This window comes from Neofelis nebulosa, chromosome 12, assembly GCF_028018385.1.
Source record: "Neofelis nebulosa isolate mNeoNeb1 chromosome 12, mNeoNeb1.pri, whole genome shotgun sequence".
NCBI classification, from domain to species: Eukaryota; Metazoa; Chordata; class Mammalia; order Carnivora; family Felidae; genus Neofelis; species Neofelis nebulosa.
The window spans coordinates 21,841,982-21,866,202 of record NC_080793.1 but is presented as its reverse complement, the minus strand read 5'-3'; the positions used below and the strand labels follow the sequence as shown (position 1 = coordinate 21,866,202).

General features: G+C 40.5%; 1 protein-coding gene across 5 annotated transcripts; it reads right to left on the bottom strand.

Annotated features, from left to right (window-relative positions):
• Nucleotides 1–957: 957 nt before the first annotated feature.
• Nucleotides 958–23,478, bottom strand: INIP (INTS3 and NABP interacting protein). Of its 5 annotated transcripts, XM_058694505.1 has the most exons (5): nt 23,314–23,478; nt 21,830–21,912; nt 7,970–8,072; nt 5,490–5,580; nt 958–4,372 (listed from the first exon to the last, which is right to left on the bottom strand). In XM_058694505.1, the coding sequence occupies exons 2-5, from the start codon at nt 21,852–21,854 to the stop codon at nt 4,277–4,279; spliced, it is 315 nt and encodes a 104-aa protein (XP_058550488.1). In that variant the 5' UTR covers nt 21,855–21,912; nt 23,314–23,478; the 3' UTR covers nt 958–4,276. The 5 variants fall into 5 exon arrangements, with proteins under 5 accessions (XP_058550488.1, XP_058550487.1, XP_058550489.1 ...); XM_058694504.1 differs by lacking the exons at nt 21,830–21,912; nt 23,314–23,478 and adding an exon at nt 14,636–15,095; XM_058694506.1 differs by lacking the exons at nt 21,830–21,912; nt 23,314–23,478 and adding an exon at nt 14,575–14,686.
• Between the last annotated feature and the right edge of the window lie 743 nt (nt 23,479–24,221).

The following is a 24,221-nucleotide window of genomic DNA, read 5'->3' as shown; positions in this document are numbered from 1 at the left end:
CTTTGCTTTCACTGTTGCTCTATCTTCCTTGGCTGAGACGCTCTTCTTTCAAAAGTCAAGTTCAAATGCTTATTCTTTTTTGTTGTTGTTTGGTTGTTTTATTTTTTATTTTTTTATTTTTTTAAATTTTTTTCAACGTTTTTTATTTATTTTTGGGACAGAGAGAGACAGAGCATGAACGGGGGAGGGGCAGAGAGAGAGGGAGACACAGAATCGGAAACAGGCTCCAGGCTCCGAGCCATCAGCCCAGAGCCTGACGCGGGGCTCGAACTCACAGACCGCGAGATCGTGACCTGGCTGAAGTCGGACGCTTAACCGACTGCGCCACCCAGGCGCCCCTGTTTGGTTGTTTTAAAGATATATTTATTTAAGTAATCTCTACACCCAACGTGGGACTTTAACTCACAATTTCAAGATCCAGAGTCACATGTTCCACCGATGGAGCCAAACAGAAGCCTCCCCCTCAGCTGCTTATCCTGACATAGGCTTCACTGACCCATCCAGGCTTATCCTCTCCTCACTAACAAGGTGCAACCAGAAAGTTATTAGCGTGTTTGTCTCACCCACTCTAGACTGTCAGGTTCTTGAGGGTAGTGAAGTTCTCCACTTCCTCCTATGTTCATTCTTTATTGCTCATTAAAAACAAAAACAAAAACAAAAACAAAAAACATGTCCCCTGTGCGTAGAGGTAAAGAACAGCATTCAGTAAACACTGGCTGAGCTGATGCAGAAATGGGACTCGTGCTGGCTGCCGGATGCTGGTGGTGGGGCTGACCGGCACCGATGACCTGATGAGCCCTAGGCTGACCTTTTATTCTCAGTGTAAACGTGTTTGCAAAGACCCTTGCCTCAGTGGGCCTTAAACTCCTAGAAAGTCTGAGTTTCTACTGCCAAAGCGAAACAAAGAACCGAGACCACTTAATGAGACGTTTTATAGATTGTTCAGAGGAAACAAAATCTGTTTGAAATCAGTGAGTCATTTTAGTTTTTATTACAGAATCATACAAAGCACTATTATCTGTATTTTTGAGCAGTGGCTTTCAAGACTTTTTCTTGGGGTGACTCACAGTGAAAAAAAACCAAAACAAATACCTTCTCCATCACGACCCAGGTCATATATATCCATTCATTCCCTCAATAAGCAGGTACTGGCCACCTACTATATGCCAAAAACTAAACAGAATACAGTAGTGAACAAAGAGGAGGGGAGAGAAGGAAACAAATCCTCACCTCAGAGATCTTACATACTAGTACAACAAACAAGCAAAACACACACACACACACACGGAGATAGAAGACTCGTGAAACAAAATCTCCTATTACCACATGCCATGCACTCTCATGCTATTTTTTCAAAAAAAAAAAAATGCTGGTCACACCCCATTAAAGCCATTAAGTTGGCTTCTCAATTTAGTAACAGGTTGAGGCCTGCACTCAGAAAAATACTGGTCTAGACAATTTATGAAGTAGGCAGAGTGGGTGCTGTTCCTATTTTACAGGTGAGACAGAGTGACATGCCAAGAGAGGCTGAATGAGTTACCCCCATTCACCCATACTCGGGGGGGTGGGGGGGTGGAGGGAAGCAATGTTGAAGCCTCACCTAGGGCTTCTGACTGGCCCCCTGCCCTTCCCATTATCCTCCGCAGCCCTCCCAATGGTCTTACTTCCTACTTCTGATTATGAAATCCTGACCTTTGCCTGGAGCAGCTCTTCCTGCCCTTCCAGGTAAAATCGGACCAATACTTCCAGGCCTGTCTAGAATGCTTTGTGTTCTGAATGCCTCTTCTATGGTACACTGCCCTCTGGCTTCCTTATCATTTCTGCTATGCCACAACAGGCTCCTCTCCACTGTGACTTCCTTCAGAGCAGGCCTCCTGTTCCCCCCACCATACTACAATGTTTTACAGGGTGTGTATTAACAAATACATATGGAATGGAACTGAATTTGTAAGTGACTCCCAGGAGAGGGGTGCAAGGAAGTGCTTACTAGCCAGGACTGCAGGATTTAGCAACATCTATTTAAAAGGCTAAGACTGGGGCGCCTGGGTGGCTTAGTTGGTTAAGCATCTGACTTTGGCTCAGGTCACGATCTCACGGTTTGTGGGCTGAAACTCCCGATTCGTGGGTTCAAGCCCCTCATCGGGCTCACTGCTGTCAGCACTGAGCCTGCTTTAGACCCTCTGTACCCTCCTCTCTCTGCCCCTCCCCCACTCATGATCTCTCTCTCTCTCTCTCTCTCTCTCTCAAAAATAAAAAACAAATAAATAAAAGGCTAAGAGACTAGAAAAGATACCACTGTAAAAAAGATCTCTTTACCTAGGTTATATAAGTCACACATTAGGTAGAGGCTTCAACAGTATAAAAAGTATACAATCCAAATGTTTTATCTTCTTAGCATCAATAGATAAATTTAGAACCATGCCAGTCAGTTGTGGGTTGCACAGAACAGAAACTGTCAAAACAATTCAAGAAAATGAGGGCTACTGTAGAAGTCCCAAGGAAGAGCTGGATGGGCCTGAGGCAGGACAGGGGCCAGGGGTCCCTGGGAGCTCCTCAGCAGCAGGGAGTAAGGGCACCTTTGCTGTAATAATGACCATTACAATGGAACAGCTGCCACCTCACCCAAATGCAGAAAATCAGCTCAAATTCTCAAGAACCTAAATGGCACAGCCAAGTCTAGAATTGTCCACCCATGCTTTAATTAGTTTGGGTTAACATAGAGCTAAGCAGTTGTTGCAAATATCTAGGGAAGGAAGGAAAGAAACCCTTTGAAAAGGGAGATGAACTTCGATTAAATATTGACCTAAACTGGAATTTTAAGTTTCAGTTCCTACCACCAGAGATGATGGGGACTCAAGGCTAATATCAGGTCAATTATAAGTAGCTATAAAATACTGTATCTGTGATATAGTATAAAATATAATTTCAATCCTATTAAAGGTAAGAAAAAAAATGTAGATTTTAGCTAAATGACCTCTAAGTTTCATGAACATAGAAATCTATGACTTTATATATACATACACACATATATATACATATATATATATATATATATATATATACACACATATACGTGTGTGTGTGTGTGTGTGTGTGTGTGTGTGGTGAAAATTGAATTCCCCTACCAGTAGTTTTCAGACTTTGTTCTGAATTAGAGATTCTAATTCTGTAGGACTGGAGTAAGGTAGGAGGCACTGCCTATTTAAACAGGCACCCCAGATTCTGTTGAAGTTGTGTCATATTGAGAAACTTGCTTAACCTAACTCCTTAAATTAAAAAGGGGCTTGACTTGCATACATTTTTAATTAGAACAAAAATGGACGATAAAACTCAGGGACACCATACATGTAGTAACACTGAATAATAAGCGCATGCACAAATTTTAAAACCACGTTTCTTATCACTGTTTTTTTGTTTTTGTTTTTTAATGTTTTTTTTAACGTTTATTTTTGAGACAGAGAGAGACAGAGCATGAACGGGGGAGGGTCAGAGAGAGAGGGAGACACAGAATCTGAAACAGGCTCCAGGCTCTGAGCTGTCAGCACAGAGAGCCCAACGTGGGGCTTGAACTCACATGAGATCATGACCTGAGCCAAAATCGAAGGCTCAACCAGACTGAGCCACCCAGGCACCCCTCTTATCACTGTTTTTAATAGCATTTAGTCACATAATTTATAGTGGCACAGGTTTATAAAAGATGTTTAAGATTTGTTGGTAACTTAATTGTATCTTAAATTTTCTTTGAAAATGAAAACAGGAGAGACAGTTATGAGTTAAAGATTTCAGGACGACATGTTGACTATAAACACAAAAGATACACTGATAGCAATTCTATAAACAGCAAATATAAATGTAACTTATTTAAGTCCATTGGTTCACATTTTTAAAAGCACCCTCATTTTTTTAAAGTTAAGTACTATATATAAACGGTTCATGAAAGTCTATTGTGGACAATGATGTATTCAGGCCACCTAGTTGGGGGCGGGGGGTGAATGTATGGGACCATCCAATCCAGAGTCTGATTTGGAGCTAAAACCGAACTGTTTTGTGTGACAAAACAGTGACAAGTAGCATCATCAGTTCCTAGCGAGTACACTTCCCAAAGCTCGCATCCTCCTGGTGACCCTCCTCTTCTGCTTTGACTTACACATACCTTTCTTTCAAAGAAGCAAAAAGTATAAAAGTTCACCAAAATCCTGTAAGTCACAGTTTGTATAGCACTAAATGATAGTAGCTTTGGCATCTGATATAGTTGCCTTTGCTACAAATATTTTCTTCACTCTGGGTCAAGGCGAGGTAAGACAGGAAGAATAAGATTCCCAAATGCGGAGTCTTGAGTTATGAAGTATCCAGATGAATGTGCATGTGCGTGCTGGGGGGGAAGAGTTTAAAAAAAAAAAAAAAAAAGCAATTAAGCTATTAAAAGTCACAGTTTTTCAACCAAGGCATTAAAATTACTTATCCTTGAGACAAAATTTATTTTAAAAATTAGTTCTGCTGCTGCTAATTTTGTTTAAATACACGGGAGATGGACAGTAATAAAAAATTCGTATTAACAAGCTGCACCAGGCACTCATTTATCAGACCCACTCTCTCCTCTGTGATTCTCTAAAGTCAATAATGAGTCAAAGACATGAATTACTTTGTTCCCTGGAGCAGGGAAAACTAGCAACAAAGATCCCAGAGATCTCCTCTTAATCAACAAAGTAGGAACTTGAGAAAGAAGGGCAGCAGTTGGGAAGGGAGCCGATTACTGGTGATTAAGACACCAACATTTTGTTGAGAATGTTGTAATGTAAGTAACAGAAAACCACCAGTGACCTCCCTCTATCGCTAGAGAAAAGAAGACTGTTTTTAGGTTGCCTGAAGTGAGATGATCTTTTATGTCTCTTCCAATTCTGAAATTCCAAGGTTTAAAAGCATAGGTAATGATGGCTTGTTCAAGGTCTCCGAGAATGTTAAACTATCCAAGATCACTGTAATACTAAAACTGTTTATTATTACTATGAAGAGCAAAATTTTAAAAACTGATGGATTATCACATTCCTATGGTCAGTGTGAATCTTTAAACATATACTGACCATTAAAAAAAGAATCCAAACAACAAAGAACCAGTAAGACTATTAAGGGATGTAACGGCATGACAAATTCGAAAAAAGTATGTACATACCATTAAACTAGGCAGTTTAGCTTTTAACATCATTCTGTCCATCCAAATATCCTAAACTCTTTTGTACACAAGCAATCCCTTGCCAGGTACGGCACAGAATCAATCATGGCGGTGTCAAAACCATAAAAGATACTTTCATTTCTGCTGTATTGGTCCTTCAAATCCTTTGAGCATGACTGAACATCAAAAAACCATTGCAATGATGTGCGCAACGCTTTTATTGATATCATTCCACTGAAATACAAAATAGGAATTGCGCTGGATTCCAAGATCCAGGAAATCTCCAATGAGACAAGAATGTCAGTTACACTTGGCTCACCTGCAAAGCTGCCTTTTGTTGGGCTGCAATATGCTGCTGCTCAGCATGATCCCGGAAGTCCTTATTAAGAGAGGGTCTCGAGAGTGCAATGCTAAAATGGGAATCTTAGTTATTTGGCTGTTGAAAGTAGAGACTTCCTTACTTCTGAATCACATTTTTCATTTATATATTCTTTATAGGGATAAAAAAGGCCTTCCAGAGTAAGTCTTTTTTTCCTTCTCCCACTGTCGACGTTAATTTATATGAAGAAAGCCCATGTTATTTACTGGGGCTTCGAATTACTGTTTTGTTTTGTTTTTTTTTTTTGATGATTTTTTGGGGATGATTTATGGTCCCTTACTTTCAAACAGATCTGACGTTACTCCAGTCTATCATAAAGTTACATTTATGATGAAAACAGAAGAACTGAATGTTTCAAGCAGAAGGTACAGCAAGTGTAAAAAAGCCCAGGGCAAAAGACCTTGATGTGTCTGAAGGAATTAAGAGTTCAATAGGATTGAAGGTCAGGATCGAAAAGGGGTGAAGTGGGTTAGCAAAAAATGATGCTGGGGAGGAAGGCAGGTGCCAGGATATGAAAAGCCTTGTGAAATACATTAAGAAATGTAGACCTTATCCTAACAGTAAAGGGAGACCCCCAAGAGTATTAGAAGCAGAGAAGTGACATGATCACCAGTACCATACGATGGCTCTGAAGGACCACCACTATGGCAGACAGTGCTGGTCACCTCAACAACTGCTGGTCTTCCTATTTCCTTGCCAATGGAACACAAACTTAGTTCTATTATCGGTGTTTCCATGCTTCAGGGCCGGCCAAGCTCATCTCTCAGGGGGTGAACTCTGGTGGGTGTTAAGACAGTGCCATTCCCCTTGCTGGTTTCTGGCTTAGGCAAGAGAAAAATACACAATTCTGGGCAACTAGACTTGATGGGTAGTCTGCCAGAAGGCTTCTGAGAACATTTTCCATGCTCTTGCAAAAGGAACACAGGGGAGGAACCTTCTGGCTTTTGCCTCTATAGGTGGCTCAGTGTAGAGGTGAGGCTGAGGCTACTGCAGTCGTATTTTGACCATTAGGGAGCTGCTGACCCACAGAGAAAGGCACAGAGGGAAGCCAGAGCACTGCTGACACTGTTGGGCCACCGCATGACGCCACTCTGGACACCCCTGCTCTTCATACTCTTGGTTAACGTACATCCTAATGTACGTGCCCATTTTCTTGGTTTTCTGTTACTTTTAGATTAAAGCATCCTAACTGACACAACTGATAAATGTATTCAGGAAGACTTAAGATGACAGGAAACTCAGTGAGGAACAGCTGTAGTAATTGAGGCAAGAAATGAGAGTGGCCAGGACCAGTAGCAATGAAGAAGAATAGATTTGAAACACATTTCAAAGTATAAACATAAAAGAATGGTAAATGCTTGGAGATAGAAATGAAAGGATAATGATAATAAACTGAAGGTCACACTTATGTAGATCTGTACCATCCATTGAGACAAGAAACCCAAGAATATTAAGTAGTTAGTTAGAGGCACGAAGGTAAGAGGAGTTAAGCTCGGGACATACTAAGTTTGAAATGCCTCAACGACATCAGGGTGGAGGTATCCAGGAGGCGGCTTGGGACTTGGGAGAGAAAACTAGATAAAAGTTATCAGCACATAAATAACAGGCTGTGAAAGTGGATGCAGCTGTCCAATGGAAAAGATGTGAGAAGACTGGGAAAGTGGATCTAGAACTAAACTCTGAGGAGCCCTGACATTCACGAGACTGGCAGTGGAGAAATGTCTGCAAGAGAAATCAAGACAGTGTGACACTGAGTGAATGGAAGCCAAGGAAAAAGAGTATTTGCAGAAGGAGGGAGTGATCAGTGGTGTCAAATAATGTTAACACGTCTCATAAGAAAAGGACTCTGACCTACTGGATTTATCTACAATGAGGGTGCAAGTGACTCAGGGGAGCACCTATTCTTGGGAAGCAGGGAGAGGAGGCCTCAAGACCAAGTGGAGTGCACTAAGGAGTAAAAGGGAGTCAGTTAAGATGAGGATAAACAGCACTTTTAAGAGGTCTGGCTGGAAGAGAGAGGAAGGCTAGGGTGGTGGTTAAATGGGGTAATCTGAACGAAGAGATGTAAGAAGGCAGAAACTGAACACAAAGATCATCGAGATACCTAAATTTTACCTGCTTTACAGAACACTTAAAGAGTGGGATGCTGACAATAATTTCAGTAACAAACAAAAACCACACAAATCCTTTTCTTTTTTAAAAAGCAGGCTGTAGGGAACATTAAATATTCTAGTTAGAATTCAAATATTTAAAATCCAACAAAATCTACTTGTCTAATTTTTTCAAATCTAACTAGGAAACAAAACATAACATGTAAATTCCAATATTAGAGAAATAAACCACTGCCAATCAACTTGAGGTATTTTGTCCAAAATATTTTTTATATCACTGAATATAAAACCCATATCATTCGTCAATACCTAGCTCCAGGATGATTTGTTGAAGATTGGTTCTGCATGAGTAATTTTCTTTTCTCTTTGTCCAGTTCTGCCAAGATCGCAACTCTGTTCTTGTTTTGAAAACCTAAGAAAGACAGTGGGTGGAGGGGAGAGAGAAATAAAAAAACATTTTAGAGATATTTTTATAAACCCAGGCCATCTAGAAACCCAGAAAGCAAATTCTATTCTCTAACGAGATAACAAACTCACTAGTAAGTAGTTTCCCTAGATGGTTACTCTCTTCCCACTGCCTACTTCCCAGTGACTTTACCAGCACGGCCCACGGATACATGTAAAGTCCAATACTGACTGAGGGACTCGAAAGACTTAGTTTTAAAGAACTGTAATCACCAAGGTTTCCAGGAGGAAAACAGCAACAGACATGCTCAGACCTAAACAATATTTCTTTTTCTCAGCTGCTTTCATTCAGAAATGACGCACAATCTTTCAAGGAACAAGTCAAAAAACGGTGACTGCCCACACAGCAATTCTGGGAAAGAAATGGAGCCTAATTGGGGGGGGGGGGGGGGGGGGGGGCGAGGCAGAAAGATGTGTCTGTTAGCAAGTACTTAACATTAGGCTTTTGATTTTTAAATTACAAAAGATCTAGAGCAGAGGGGGCAAAGTGCTGGCCCAGGAGCAGCATCCAACTAGGTTTTTAAAATCTGAAGTAAATGCCAACATGTAAACATTGAGATAATGTAAACAAAATTCTCAGATTTCTTGCTTCTCTAGAAACATGTTGAGAACTGGCAACAAGGGATCTGGATACCCCATGGTAAAAATTAACTAGAACGAACAGTCCTCACCTTTAATGGGCACTCTCTAACTTATTGCAGTCCTTTTTTTTTTTTCAACGTTTTTTTTTTTTTTTTATTTTTATTTTTGGGACAGAGAGAGACATAGCATGAACGGGGGAGGGGCAGAGAGAGAGGGAGACACAGAACCGGAAACAGGCTCCAGGCTCCGAGCCATCAGCCCAGAGCCTGACGCGGGGCTCGAACTCACGGACCGCGAGATCGTGACCTGGCTGAAGTCGGACGCTTAACCGACTGCGCCACCCAGGCGCCCCTAACTTATTGCAGTCCTTATTCAACTTGTTTATACGCCCTGTGGGCACTTGAGTTTCTGATCCCTAATTCAGAAGAAAACAAATGGAAAGATAAAAGACAGGCAAACGAACCTCAAAGTGAGGTCTCTGTAAACTGAAGAACGCCTTCCAAGGGAAAGGAGCACTCTCCCATTTGTATACACGAAGTTACATATATGTAAAGCAAGTTACACCACTAGGTATATTTCCACCTATAGGACGAGACTTTTCTCCACTTCTCAGAAGAGGCTAATGCATTCTTAGAAGATAATTCTGTGGTTCCATCTTTGTAGGAATTTAGAGATACTATAAATAGAAAAGTCCTGAAAACTGGGGCACCTGGCTGGCTCAGTCGGTGGGGCCTGCAACTCGATCTCAGGTTTGTGAGTTTGAGCCCCACATTAGGTGTAGAGATTACTTAAAAAAATATAAATAAAAATAAAATAAAGTTCTGAAAGGCAAATTTAAAAATCTGATAGTGTCTAAATTATGTGATGAGCAAAATAAATAACCACACTGGAAAGTACTGATCTGCTGTTTACAGAAATATCAATTTCCCTCAAGATTAATTTGTTCACAAAAAAATGTTTTAGGGTCACTATCAGTAAAGTAATTGTATGTACGTAGAAACTGTATGTACAAAACATTAAAAAGACTACATGAAGATAATTTGATAAATAACGTTCGGATAAATACAAGCACAACCGAGTTTTTCAATGCTCTTCGTGTATAAATGCACATAAATTATTTTTATTTAAAATTTTAAATGTTTATTTATTTTTGAGACAGAGAGACAGAGCATGAGCGATGAAGGACAGAGAGAGAGAGGGAAACAGAATCAGAAGCAGGCTCCCGGCTTTGAGCTGTCAGTACAGAGCCTGACGCGGGGCTCGAACCCATCAACCATGAGATAATGACCTGAGCCAAAGTCAGATGGTTAACCGACTGAGCCGCCTAGGCGCCCCAACGTAAACTATTTTTAAATGTGTTTCCTCCAGGAAAAGGAACCAGAGTTCTAGGTGCATGTCTTAGGGCAAGAAAAAAAATCAAGAAGGGCCTGGAACATCTAGTGGTCAGGAAGCAAGAAGTTTTTTAAACAATGTCCAGGGTAGTGCTGAAGACAAGGAAGCCAACTTAAGGTTAGCCAGGCTGTCACAACTGGAACGTTAAAAAGAGAATAATAATTATAGCTAAATAGAACAAATTCAATCTATGATAAGCCATGACTTCATAGAAAGATACAAAAGGGAAAGTTAAAATACATAAAAATATAGTTGTAAAGAAGGGTGAAAATAATAGTTATTATAATTAATAATTAGTTATAATAATTATAGTTAATAATTAGGTCAGTGTTAACATTTAGGGGTTTGTTTCTCCTATTAAATGTGCCTGTTTATAAAGTATAGCTGAATACTTTTTTGTTAAGGTACAGGGAGGCAGGGGCAGGCACAGGGAACAGGGGCTAAGTCAAACAGTTCCAGAAAAAGCAGGTTTGGTACTAAGAACAGGAGAGGTGGATTCAGTGCAGGTCCTCACCCATATACACCATTTAAAAGGGGACCCAGTGGCAATGAGCACCCATGTCACACAATGACCAAGTAGAAACTCTGAGTTCTAATTGGATGAATTAGTGAAATATCCTAAAGAAAACTAACTGTATAGACCTAATAATCCCGGACCTCTTGGGAGATGAAACGCATGAAATCCTGGCAGTAAAGCTACCAGAAAAGGGCAATTCATAATGAAAACAGAACACAGAAGTATTTCATTCAGGGACTAACTCCAGGTTTTTTTGTTTTTTTTTTTTTTGTTTTTTTTTTTAACGTTTATTTATTTTTGAGACAGAGAGAGACAGAGCATGAACGGGGGAGGGTCTGAGAGAGAGGGAGACACAGAATCGGAAACAGGCTCCAGGCTCCGAGCCATCAGCCCAGAGCCTGACGCGGGGCTCGAACTCACGGACCGCGAGATCGTGACCTGGCTGAAGTCGGACGCTTAACCGACTGCGCCACCCAGGCGCCCCGTAACTCCAGGTTTTAAGAAACCAAAAATCTGTGAGATCGGCATGAGCTTGCAAAAATCCCATTAACTAACTTAACAGGTAAAGTTTAATTATAGAAGGGACCCAGTGCACACCACCACAGCTTTTAAGCTTTTAATCTTTAAAAGCATTACCAAATCTTGTGTTTTGGCTGAGAATCAAACTTATCAAAAACACTAAATCCTGACTTGTCTGAAATTTTGTTTTGTTTTTGGTAGTGTAAGATTACTGTAACCCTAGGAAAGTATAAAAAAATTACTAGGATCCTGGGAAAGTACAGAGGTAAGAATCTGAGAAAATTATTATAGCCCCAGGAAGATATAAAAAACAAGTACAGAATGAGTAAATTAATTAATCATGGGTTAATATTTTAAAATCGATTTAAGTTTACTAAGTTTTGCAATAATTAGGGATGTGTTACACAGTCATATTAATTATAATTCTAATTTAAACTATTAAAGAGAATTTAACTAAATAAGCTTATAATCAATTCTACAGGTTTAAAAAATGTTATTTTAGAACTTAGTTTATTAGATGAGTAGGTTTAATACACTGTCAATTAAATTATGAGCAGTGATGAGTATTTTCTCCATGCAAAAGATCCCCTCAGACTTCAAAGAATTCATTAGAATATTTAAACAAGGGGTCACTGGCCTGGGCTAGCTCCTAGCCTTTCCTCCCTGTAAAGAGGGGATAATGCTTATCTCTGTATCTCACTTGTGCCCCCATGCTCCCACCCAGAAGCTTAAGTTTTATCCTTATAATTCCTCTCTTCCTACCCACATCTAACCAATCACTTAATCCAACTAATTTTATGTCCTAAACGTCTCTAAAGGAACTTCCTCGATCAACTCCTTTTCCAGCCTAACCAAACAAAATGATCTCTTGCATAATATTCTAGATCTTAATGTGTAACTACAGGCAGCTGAGAGCCACAAAGGCTAAACTTTATAGGGAAAGGGTATGGTCAGATCTTTTAGCCTTTTATACTCTAATCTTGTCTAATGCCCCTGAAACCTATGCTTCCTTCTTGATTTTTAAAAAATAATATATAGTATTATTTTACATGTCTGTTTTGCACAAAACATTTACATTATAAAAGTATATAAAAGTCAACAGATAGCTCTTAGGGAGTAATAATAACTTATTGCAAATTTGAAACTTAAGGCACAAACTAGGTAGTTTATCTGATTGTATTGAATGATGTTCATGCTGTCTCTCAAAAAATGAATAAACGTTAAAAAAAAAGCGGGGGGCGGGGGGCGCCTAGGTGGTTCAGTTTGTGAAGCCTCTGACTTCCGCTCAGGTCATGATCTCGCAGTTTGTGAGTTTGAGCCCCGCATCAGGCTCTGTGCTGACAGCTCAGAGCCTGGAGCCGGTTTCAGATTCTGTGTCTCCCTCTCTCTCTGCTCCTTCCCTGCTCATGCTCTCTCTCTCTCCCTCTCTCTCAAAAAATGAATAAACGTTTAAATAAATAAATAAAGTATAATGTTCTGTAGTGAGAGTCTCCTACCTTTAGGGTTTATACAAACAAACTCTAGGACACCAATATAACATTTAACTATTTTATTATACTCACTACATGAGTTTTTTTAAAAAAACACACACCTATCTCGTGCCATAATTTAACATTGCTACATTCTTTTACACATTTCATAAAGTTACATCCAACTTTTATATTCTTAGAAGCGTAAGGGTGTTAAAGATACATCTCACGTGCAGTACTTAATATTCCTTTATAATTAACCTGTTCCCTAACAATTATCTTAGAATAAAGCAGCAGTCTCTAAAATACTTCTACTTTTAGAACTTTAACCCTACCTCCATCCACAACCATATATATATATTCTCATCTCCACATTCATTCATAGAAACATTTAACTCCTACACATTTTTTGGTCACTAAAAACATTCTTGAGGAACTAGCCTCACGTCAATTACATTTAAAACCTAACAGCTTGGGCACCTGGGTGGCTCAGTCGGTTGAGCGTCTGACTTCAGCTCAGGTCATGATCTCATAGTTTGTGAGTTCAAGCCCCACACGTCAGGCTTGCTGCTGTCGGCCTGTCAATCCAGAACTTGCTTTGGATCCTCTGTCCCCTCTCTCTGCCCCTGCCCTGCTTGAGCTCTCCCGAAAACAAATAAATATTTTAAAAATAAAAAATAAAACCTAACAGCTGATATTCACTTTACATGAATAGCTCTATCACATGTAAACAAGCACTAACTGGAATTCTTTCTACTGAAAAAAAAAAAAAAAAAACAACTCTAAAGCTAAAGAATGAAAATTATTTTCTTTGTTCAGTAGGGTTATGAATCATCCACTTTCCAGTTACAGTTGATAAACTGCTTTCATAACACTTTTTAAAAGATATTTTAAAATATTATTCAAATCCTTTGAGGTGGTTATCCTACAAGCTAGATATTCTTCACAACTATACTTTTTTTTTTTATCTTGAGGGAAAGAGAGAGAGAGAGAAAATGTGAGCAGGGGGAGGGGCAGAGAGAGAGGAAGAGAAAGAATCGTAAGCAGGCTCTGTGCTGACAGCACGGAGCCCGACGTGGGGCTCAATCTCATGAACCATGAGATCATGACCTGAGCCGAAATCAAGAGTCAGATGCTTGACTGAGCCACCCAGGTGCCCCTTCACAGCTATACTTTAAATCAACGTATCATACTTAAGGTACCTGTTTTGTATTAAAGGAAAGTCACTGTGGCACTATTAGTTTAACATGTTTTAAGTTATTTATTGAATCAACATATATTTATTGTGTATGCTTTATACACAGGCACTAGATAAAGTTCTAAGGATACAATGATAAGCCAGAACTTGGCATGATTCTAGCTCTCATGGCTGTCAGAGTCCAGTGAGGATAGAAATGATCAAATAATTACAGAAATGAGTGTATACTTAGAATCTAAGATGAGTAGTCTGAAATAAAGAAAGAAAATTCTATAAACATTTATAACAATCATTACCATGGGAATTAATGTTAAGTAAACTTGACCTAGACTGGGAGCAAGTGCACCAGTGAAGGCTTCCAGAGAAAGTAATGCCTGAACTGAAATCTAAAGGATAAATAAATAAGTTCATTAGGGGTGGGGGGAAAATGATACTTCTCCCTATGAAAAGAGCACTGTAGCTGCAATGCTGAGATTAGGCTACACAAGAGAAAACAGGAGACTATTACAGTAGAACAAGTGAGAAATGACAGGCCAGAGAAGTGGGAAGATAGGAACAGATCCAAGAGCTATTTAGGAAGGTGAATCAACAGGACACTGATAGAGTAAATATAAAGTAAGGAATGAGGAAGGTGTCATGGATGGTTCCTAGATTTCTGATATGGTGAATTATTTCTATTTTTCTATTGCTGCTGTAGCAAATTACTACAAACTCAGTGGCTTAAAACAACATGAAGCTATTATCTTACAGTTCTATAGTTCAGTGGTCTTACTGGGCTACAATCAGCGCTGCATTCCTTTCTGGAGTCTCTGGCGGAGAATCTGTTTCCTTGCCTTTTCCAGCATCTAGAAGCTTCCTGAGTTCCTTGGATCCTGGTACCCTTTCTCTGCCTTCAAATCCAGCAACATTGCATCTCTCCGACCCTTCTTCTATTGTCATTTCTCTGACCACAGCCAGGAAAAAATTTGCTCCTTTTAAGGACTTGTGATTAAAATGGGTGCACCTGGATAATCCAGGATTATCTTCCCATCTCAAGGCCCTTATTAACCTTAATCACATGGCAAAGTTCTTTTTGCCACATAAGGTAACACAGTCACAGGTTCTGGGGATTATGATGTGGGCATCTTTGGTGGGGGAGGGACCATTCTGCCTAATGATATATGTCATGTACTCCATGGTTACAGCTCAAACCTCATCCAGGGGAGACTGCTTGATGTCTAAGTCTTAGCAGAATAAAAGCATATCACATTAAGTCAACATGAGTTGATTATTACCAATAATTAGCTTCTAGGTATCTAGTGAATGGCAAACACTTCTTATATCCGGTGAGATCTAAAACTCTTAGCCACCTTTTGGACTTTACTGAAAATACCTATCAAAGGAATAAACACTACTGTCTGCTCAGATGATCTCCCTGTGTTCAAGTTCTCTCTCAAACCTCATGGACTTACTCCCTGTAAGCGACTGCCACTTTTTCTACCTATTTGAGGTTTCCCATCTTCAGGACTGGCTAAATAAGATGATGAGTGATCTGCTTGAACTGACCTTTCCTCATCACTCATTTTTTTTCCCCCTCTTAAACTCACAGGGCCTTTTCTCATTCAGTACAAGGATTTTCTGCCTCATAATAGATGCAGAAGAGATACAAAGATTAAGAAGTCTCTGCCCCTATTCTAGAACTCCCAATTTTTTCTTAGATGCTATAATTAGAATGTTCTAATCCCTCAGCTAAAGTGCAGTATGGGAAAACATGGGACGTGGGCACAGAATCGATTTGATTTCTCATCTAAGCACTACCAGTTACTATTTAATATTGGGAAAATCATCTCACTTTGCAGGACAAATGGGGACAATGGTAACAACTTCAAAGGGTGGCTTTATGAAATATAGGGAATATAGCATACAGCCTGCCATGTGGTAACTGCTTAATAAATACTAGCTATTACTATCTAGCATTCTCTATTAGTTAACATCACTAGATTCTCATCAGCCCCATTCTGCCAATCCACTTTCAGTGAATAGTTTTTATTACAAAGAATAAAGCTGATTAGCATGCAGCTTTCTAGGTTACACTCACAGGACAGGGCTTCCAGGCCAGGCTGAATGGATCTCAAGCTCTCTCCTAACTATACATACTCTATGAAACTACTTTACAGCAAATTCTGCCTCAACTCAGTTTCATTCCTATTTGAACCTGGAGCCTACAGATCAATCCTAGCACATCAGAAAAATACTGTACTCTTTGCTTTGCAGTTAAAAATGACACAAAAATGGGGCGCCTGGATGGCTCAGTTGGTTGAGCGTCCGCTTTGGCTCGGGTCATGATCTCACAGCTCATGGGTTCGAGCCCCAGTCAGGCTCTGCTGACAGCTCAGAGCCTGGAGCCTGCCTTGGATTCTGTGTCTCCCTCTCTCTCTGCCCGTAACCCACTCGCCTCCTGTCTTTGTCTCAAAAATAAATAAACATTTAAAAAAAAAATTTTTTTAATAAAAAAATAAATGACACAAAAAGAAATCTAGCTTAAAAAAAAACCTACTGTAGGGGCGCCTGGGTGGCTCGGTTCAGCGTCCGACTTTGGCTCAGGTCATGACGTTACTATTCCTGAGTTGGAGCCCTGCACTGGGCTCTCTGTGGTCAGCACAGAACCCACTTCAGATTCTCTGTCTTCCTCTCTCTGCCCTTTCCCTGCTCTCTCTCAAAAATAATAAACATTAAAAAAACAATTAAAAAATAATAATAATCTTTAAAAATAAACAACCTACTGCAGGTTCAGTTGGTTCAGTTGGTTGAGCATCCAACTCTTGATTTCGGCTCAGGTCATGATCCCAGGGTCGTGAGATTAAGCCCTGTGTTGGGTTCTATGCTGACAGCACAGGGCCCACTTAGGATTCTCTCTCCCTCTCTCTCTCTGTATCCCTTGGGATTCTCTCTCCCTCTCTCTGTGTCCCTCTCCTGCTCTCATGCATGTGCCCACAATCTCTCAAAATAAATGAATCTTAAAAAAAAAAAAACAACTAAAAAATTAAAAAAAAACCCAACTGCAAATTGCATTTTTGCATCCACACTCACCATTTAAAAATATACAAATGCAAGAATTTAAAAATGATTTTTATCCTTCAGTGAGATAAACTCTTAATTAGGATGTAGTATACCTTAGTTCAAGGCTTAAGGGTACGTTTGCTTTTCTTCTGGGCTATAGATGGTTTGGGGTAAGATAATATCTGGGCCTGAGGTCAAGCAAGACACCTCCCAAGAGTTTTGCCACCCCACTCCCACATAGCACCCTGAAATCACAGCTAAGAGCATCTAGTATGGTCCCAAATCAGTAGTTCCCACCACCTGATCTGCAGGGCTTATAATTATTACTATAAACATTTTGAGATAACTATAAAAGAGTCAAGGAAAATAATTCACATTTCTTCCTATTTCACTAGGTTTCTCTGTGTCTGAAATCAGGTTGGTCCAATTGGTTGGACCAATCCACACGTACATAGGACCTTGATATTTACCAATAATGAAAGATTCTTTACATAGTACCTTGGCCAAATAGCAGTTTGACAATCTGCCTCTACATGTTAAAATTCTCAAAAATGTTACTCATCCATCAAGTAGTTATTAAGAACGAACCAAATGTTCCATACTACGACAGATGCTAAGAATAGGAGACTTCAGTGATGGTTTGCCAAGAGCTTATGAAATTAGCAGTCTTGACTGCTACCACAGTATGACAGACTGCTAGATCTGCTAGAGGGCTCAGTGAACACAATGGGATTCTGTCTTCTATACTGGAGACAAATTAACAAATTGCAGTATACAGATCAGGATTTCTTTTTCAGTCATGGTTCTCTCAGTTATCATTATAAGATAATTATGGCACTTGGCATTCAATCTCTGTATTGAGTAGTTCCTATACATGTAAACAGTACAGAAATAATTTAATAGAGAGAGTAAAATGCAATACATCCAAATAGGTAAGAATTTTAAAATTCACTTGGAGTCTAGGTGCATGATATGGACTCCCTCTGCTGGTGCCTAATAGCAGCCCAGGACACCAACAAAATCATGGACAACAAAAGCCAAAAGGCTAATCTAAATTCGCTTCTATTTAGATTAGGGGATGTTTCACAGAAGATGATTATGGATGAATCAAGAACAACCCTAAAAATTATTGTTTTATTGCAAATGTGGAAAAAAAATAACCAGTAAACTGTAAATCTCGATTATTTGTGATATTAGAACAGATAATTTAAATTTATTTTCATCTGGACTGTGATTTTTTTTTAGCAGCATATTTCCTTTCAAAAATAAACATATCTTTGATTTTATTTTGGTTCAAATTAAATTACTTTTAATCTGATAACCTGATGAAAAGAAGAGATCAAAGACCAGAAGGGAACGTTGACCTGTGATTAATCCACAGAGCACACAAATCACACATGGTTATTTGAGAGAACAGAACAGTTCTTAGCTAGTTACAACTGTCACCATAGCTAGCTTTTCACAACATTACACTTCTATAAAACTCAGGCAACCTTTAGTTTGCCCTAAATGCAACTAATATACTAAAAAAGTTTACATATAATAAGACAGCAGACTTCCAACTTCCAGTACTGGCAGAGTAGTTTGCTTAGACCAACCCTGCCACTGTAGAAGTTTAAATTCTGGACAAAGGATTAAAAAATCATTATGTGAAGGCACTAGAAACTAACCCAAATCAGGCAGAAACTCCAATTAGGGAGATTTGGGAGATTCATGACTTTTTGTTCAATTCACAGTCTGGATTGCCTCACCTTACTGGCTTTTGAGGTATCAGAGGACAGAGTTCAGGGCTGGCAGAGTGGCCAGAAAATAAGGGGAGAAACCCAAGAGGGAAAGGCATACGGAGTAAAGCCTATAAAATCCACCCAAAGTGTTTGCTTCTTGCTAAAACTACACATGTATGGGGGAAACCCTGGGAGATTTAGCAATAAAGTAGCAGCTGGAAGCTTACAAGACTGAGCAGAGATTTCAGCTACTGCCCAACACAAGGAGACAAGAGTTTGGAGTCTGAGTTGAGTTGAAGGCTTGCATCTGCTAGAAGTCACATTTCAGAGGAATACAAAAAGAATCCAGAGTCTCTACAATGTATTAGTCATAATATCCAGTATCCAATAACAAATCACTAAGTATAGCAAGAAAGAGGAAAACATGACCCACACTCAAAAAAAAAAAAAAAAAAAAAAAAAAAAAATACAGTCAACAGAAACCAACTCCAAGATGATCCAGATGATGCAATTAGTGGTGACAAAGGGCTTATATCCAGACTCTTAAAAAAACAAAGCACTTCATAATAAAAATAACCCAATTTTTAAAAAATGAACTAAACACTCAAATCACATAAAAGGATTTACAATGGCCAGGAAGTACAAAAAAGAGCTCAACATTTGTCATCAGCAAAGTGCAAGTTAATACTATAATGAGATGTCACTTCCTGTCCTCTAAAATGACTAAAATTAAAGAGACCTATAACGGTGTATGTAGAGCACCCAGATTTCTCACACATTGCCAGAGGGAATGTAAAATGGTACAAGCAGTTTGGGAAAAGGTTTGGCAGTTTTTTATAAAATTAACAATATACTCAGTTGCTCCACTTGTATCTATTAATCCAAATATCTACAAAAAGACATATAAACGAGTATTTTCAAAGCAACTGTATTCACAGTGGCCAAAACTGAGACAACCCTAAAACCCCTGAACAGGAGAATGAATAAAAAAATGGTGGTAAATACAGAGTAGAAAACTACTCCAGAATAAACGTAATGAACTATTGATACGTGGCATGACAGTGAGTGAAAGCTGGACACAAACAAGTACACACACTATGATTCCATTTATATGAAGTTTAAGACAAAACTAAGGTTAAAAAAATCAGAACAGAGAGGATAAAAACATATGGGTCAAAAAAAGTTCAGAGTTGATAGGGAAAGGAAATAGAGGTTTGCTTTCAAGTTGTAGAACAGGAAACAACTTACAAAGTGGGATTTAATACTTGCTAGAGATTAAATTTTACTTTGTAAAACTTTTTTTTTTAGAGAGAGAGTGAGTGTGAGCAGGGGAAAAGAGCAGTGACAGAGAGAGAGAGAATCTCAAGTAGGCTCTAGGCTCAGCACAGAGCCTGATATGGGGCTCGATCCCACGACCCTGGAATCATTACCTGAGCTGAAATCAAGAGCTGGATGCTCAAACAACCAAGCCACCCATGCACCCCTAAGACTTATTTTTATTTTATTATTTTTTTTAAGTTTATTTATTTATTTTGAGAGAGAGAGCACACACGCACGTGAGCAGGGCGGGTAGAGGAAGAATCCCAACCAGGCTCCACTCTCAGCGTGGAGCCTGACTCACGGCTCTAGCCCATGACTGTGAGATCAGGATGTGAGTTGAAATCAAGAGTCCAATGTTCAACTGACTGAGCTACCCAAAATTTATTTTTAAATAAAAAATCCTTCTCTAGGATGTGTCTGACTTGATTTGCTTTAGAGAGCTTCTAAACAGAGATGTATATGAAAGTTTCTAGAACAAATGAAGATAAAGGCATGGATATTGCCTGGTGATAATATAACGTCTTAAAAGTGGTTCTGGGGACGCATGACTGGCTCAGTTGGTTAAGCGTCAGACTCTTGATTTCGGCTCAGGTCATGATCTCACAGTTCATGGGATGGAGTCCCATGTCAGGCTCTGTGCTGACATCGCAGAGCCTGCTTGGGATTCTGTCTCTCCCTCTCTGCCCCTCCCCCGCTTGTGTGGGTTCTCTCTCTCAAATAAATAAACATTTAAATAAATGAATGAATGAATGAATGAATGAATGTGGTTCTGACATGTGGATGCCTGGGTGGCTCAGTCGTTAAACATCTGACTTTGGCTTAGGTCATGATCTCATGGTTCATGAGTTCAAGTCCCACATCAGGTGAGCTCAAGCCCCACTTTAGGTGAGCCCAGCTTCTCTCTCTCTCTCTCTCCCCCTCTTGTGGGATTCTCTTTCTCTCCCTTCCTCCCTCCCTCTCTGCCCCTTGCTCACTTGCGCCCTCTCTTTCAAAAAAAAAAAAAAAAAAAGTGGTTCTGAGGGGTGCCTGGGGTGGCTTAATCGGTTGAGTGTCCAACTCCTGATGTTGGCTTAGGTGCTCAGGTCATGATCTTGAGGTTCGTGGGTTCAAGCCCCCCATTGGGCTCTGTACTGACAGTACAGAGCCTGCTTGGGATTCTCTCCCTCCTCCTCTCTCTCTGCCCTTTCCCTGCTCTCTCTCTTATAATAAATAAATAAACTTAAAGTGGTTCTGACTGCAAGTAAAAGAGAACACAGGTTTACACTGTGAATAATCTTAACACAGGCTAAAATACAGGATTAATAGGGGCGCCTGGGTGGCTCAGTTGGTTAAGCATCCAGCTCTTGATTTTGGCTTGGGTCATGATCTCACAGTTTGTGAGATCGAGCGGGCTCTGTGCTGGCAGTGTGGAGTCTGCTTGGGACTCTCTTCCTCTCTCTCTGCCCCTCCCCTGCTCTTTCACTCTCAAAAATAAATAAACATTTGAAAAAAACAAACAAACATAGAATTAATAGCTATTAAGAATGTTATATATCCATGGGGCGCCTGGGTGGCGCAGTCGGTTAAGCGTCCGACTTCAGCCAGGTCACGATCTCGCGGTCCGTGAGTTCGAGCCCCGCGTCAGGCTCCGGGCTGATGGCTCAGAGCCTGGAGCCTGTTTCCGATTCTGTGTCTCCCTCTCTCTCTGCCCCTCCCCCGTTCATGCTATGTCTCTCTCTGTCCCAAAAATAAATAAAAAACGTTGAAAAAAAAAATTAAAAAAAAAAAAAAAGAATGTTATATATCTGATACAATCTTGGACTTACTTCAAATACAGGGTTTTTACTTTGCTATTCATTTTTTATTCTGACTACAGTTAACTGCTGTATACTAACTTTTCTATTAAAACATGTTCACTATTATGGGGAAAAGTTCCCATTAATAACAAGTTCCAGTATGCGTTACCTTGTCCTGATGGGTTTGCTGCCATATCTTCCTATTTTGCTTCAACTATGTTCAGTGGCAACTGGTCAACAATTTCCAATCTCCTGTAAAAAAAAAAAACAAAAACGAATACGTGTACAAACATATAAAATGCACCATACTTTAATAACAAACTAAAAGTTGTCAAGAACAGCTAGCTTTCCTACAATGAAACATTTGCAGTGTCTTCATCTCATCAGAAACATACATCTGAAAAAGCACACAGACTTAAATCACAAATTTAAACTCTGCAAAGTCCTCAAGTATTTAATTAGAACGTTAAGTGTTTATTCTTGAAGATGTTGATACCAACATTTAGCATTACTCTCTTTAATATACACCATTACGTTGTATTTACCAAATACTACCACATATATCAACCGATTGACAGCATCAATATGAGTGCTAGAAAGAAAAAAAATCATTCCGCTATGGTGCTTTTGGATTCACTTAAAATATATCCAGCAACTACTGTGTATACTAAAAGCTAAAAAGGAAAACAAGCCTAGAATTTACCAAGTATATAGTCTGCATCATACACTAAGATGCTTGAAATTATTTTACTTATCAGCATTTTATAGATAGGGAGATCCGTGCCCAAGGTCACAAAGCTAGTAAGAATACTTTGGGCTGTTAGTTTCCAAACTTCGTGGTTTTTGTATTAGGCCTTGGGGAGATCGCAAATGAGCAGGACCCTACGCCAGCCTTCAAGGAACATACAATCCGATGGGAAAATATACTCTCATTCAAGCAACCATACGAAAAAGTTTAACGAACGCGCTCTTTAAAAGGCGTAACTAGGGGCGCCTGGGTGGCGCAGTCGGTTAAGCGTCCGACTTCAGCCAGGTCACGATCTCGCGGTCCGTGAGTTCGAGCCCCGCGTCAGGCTCTGGGCTGATGGCTCGGAGCCTGGAGCCTGTTTCCGATTCTGTGTCTCCCTCTCTCTCTGCCCCTCCCCCGTTCATGCTCTGTCTCTCTCTGTCCCAAAAATAAATAAAAAACGTTGAAAAAAAAATTAAAAAAAAAAAAAAAAAAAAAGGCGTAACTAGTGCTCCGGAAGCAGAGAGGAGCTGATTCTTTCGACGTGATGAAGGATGCCTTTAGGGGAACCCCGGAAAAGTACAAGGGCTAGCAAACGGATTGAGGTTTTGAACAAAATATCATTAGGCGCTTCCTCGGCAGAAGCACAGGGCGAGGCAAGCAGGTTGGGTCGGGAAGAAAGAGGGCCATCTAGTGAAGGGGAACGTTAACCGGGGATGGGACAAGGCGGCACCCGCGACTCAAAGGGCCCTTGCAGGAGGGCGTGGAGGGCAGGCTGGGCGGGGACTGCGGCCGACACCACCCAGAGGAGGGGGAGTGAAGAAGGTGGGGAACCCGCTACCTTGTGGCAACAAAGACAGCGGCAGCAGATCCGCGCTGGCGCCACACACTTCCATCCCCCGGCGCCATCAGGTGGTCCTACTTACCCGGGCCACGAAAGCGTCCAGGACCCTCCACGCGTCCAGATCGCTCTCTCAAAGGGGGCGCGACCACTTAAACACCTGCAAACAGAGCCCAACATGCGGCCCTACAACCTTCCCGCCCCCGCTACGCTTCCGCCTCCTGCCTGACGTACACTGGAGGGAGCGGAAGTCCCGCCTCCCGCCTCCAGCCAGCAGCGGCTGCCCACTGTGATTCGTGCTTTAACTGCTCAGCGCAAGCGCCACTTCCCTTTTGAAGAGTGACAGCCGAAAAAGCTCATGGGAGATGCAGGCGGTGCTGTTGGGGGCGGGGCTCAGGGAGACGCTTGTTGCCGACTCTGCCGGGCAGGGGCGGGGCCGAGACCGGCTGAGACCTTAGCACCGCGAGTGGCCCTTTCGTCAAAATCACTGTTCAGAGAAAAGTCACTATCCTGGCCAGGCCTGCGACGATAGGAATCCACTCCGGCTAGGATAAGAGGAGGGCCAGTCTTCACAGGCAGGGCTGGCTTTTATTATTCAACAACCATCTGGGGTTTTGCGTCTGCACTTTTCCACAAATCCCAGGGATTTTTTTTTATAGTTCACATAATTATACATAAGAAAAGCACCAAACATGCAAAAGTGTTTGCTACTGTGCTATAATCTGTTTAAGAAATGGCTGTGCCACCTCTCAGAACACAAAGCCCCTCCTAGTGGGATCACCTGAAGCCTGATCTACAGATCTACCTATTTACATTAAAAGGTAACCATGTATTGGTGTGTTTCACCTGTTCTGTGGTGGGTAACCCCTGTTATGAATATTTCTAGAATTTGAACATCGATTCTTAATGTTTGCTCAATGGTAAATGTTTATAAGGCACAACTTTGTTACGTATGGATCTCTGAAATAATAACACTACCAAGCATGTATTGAG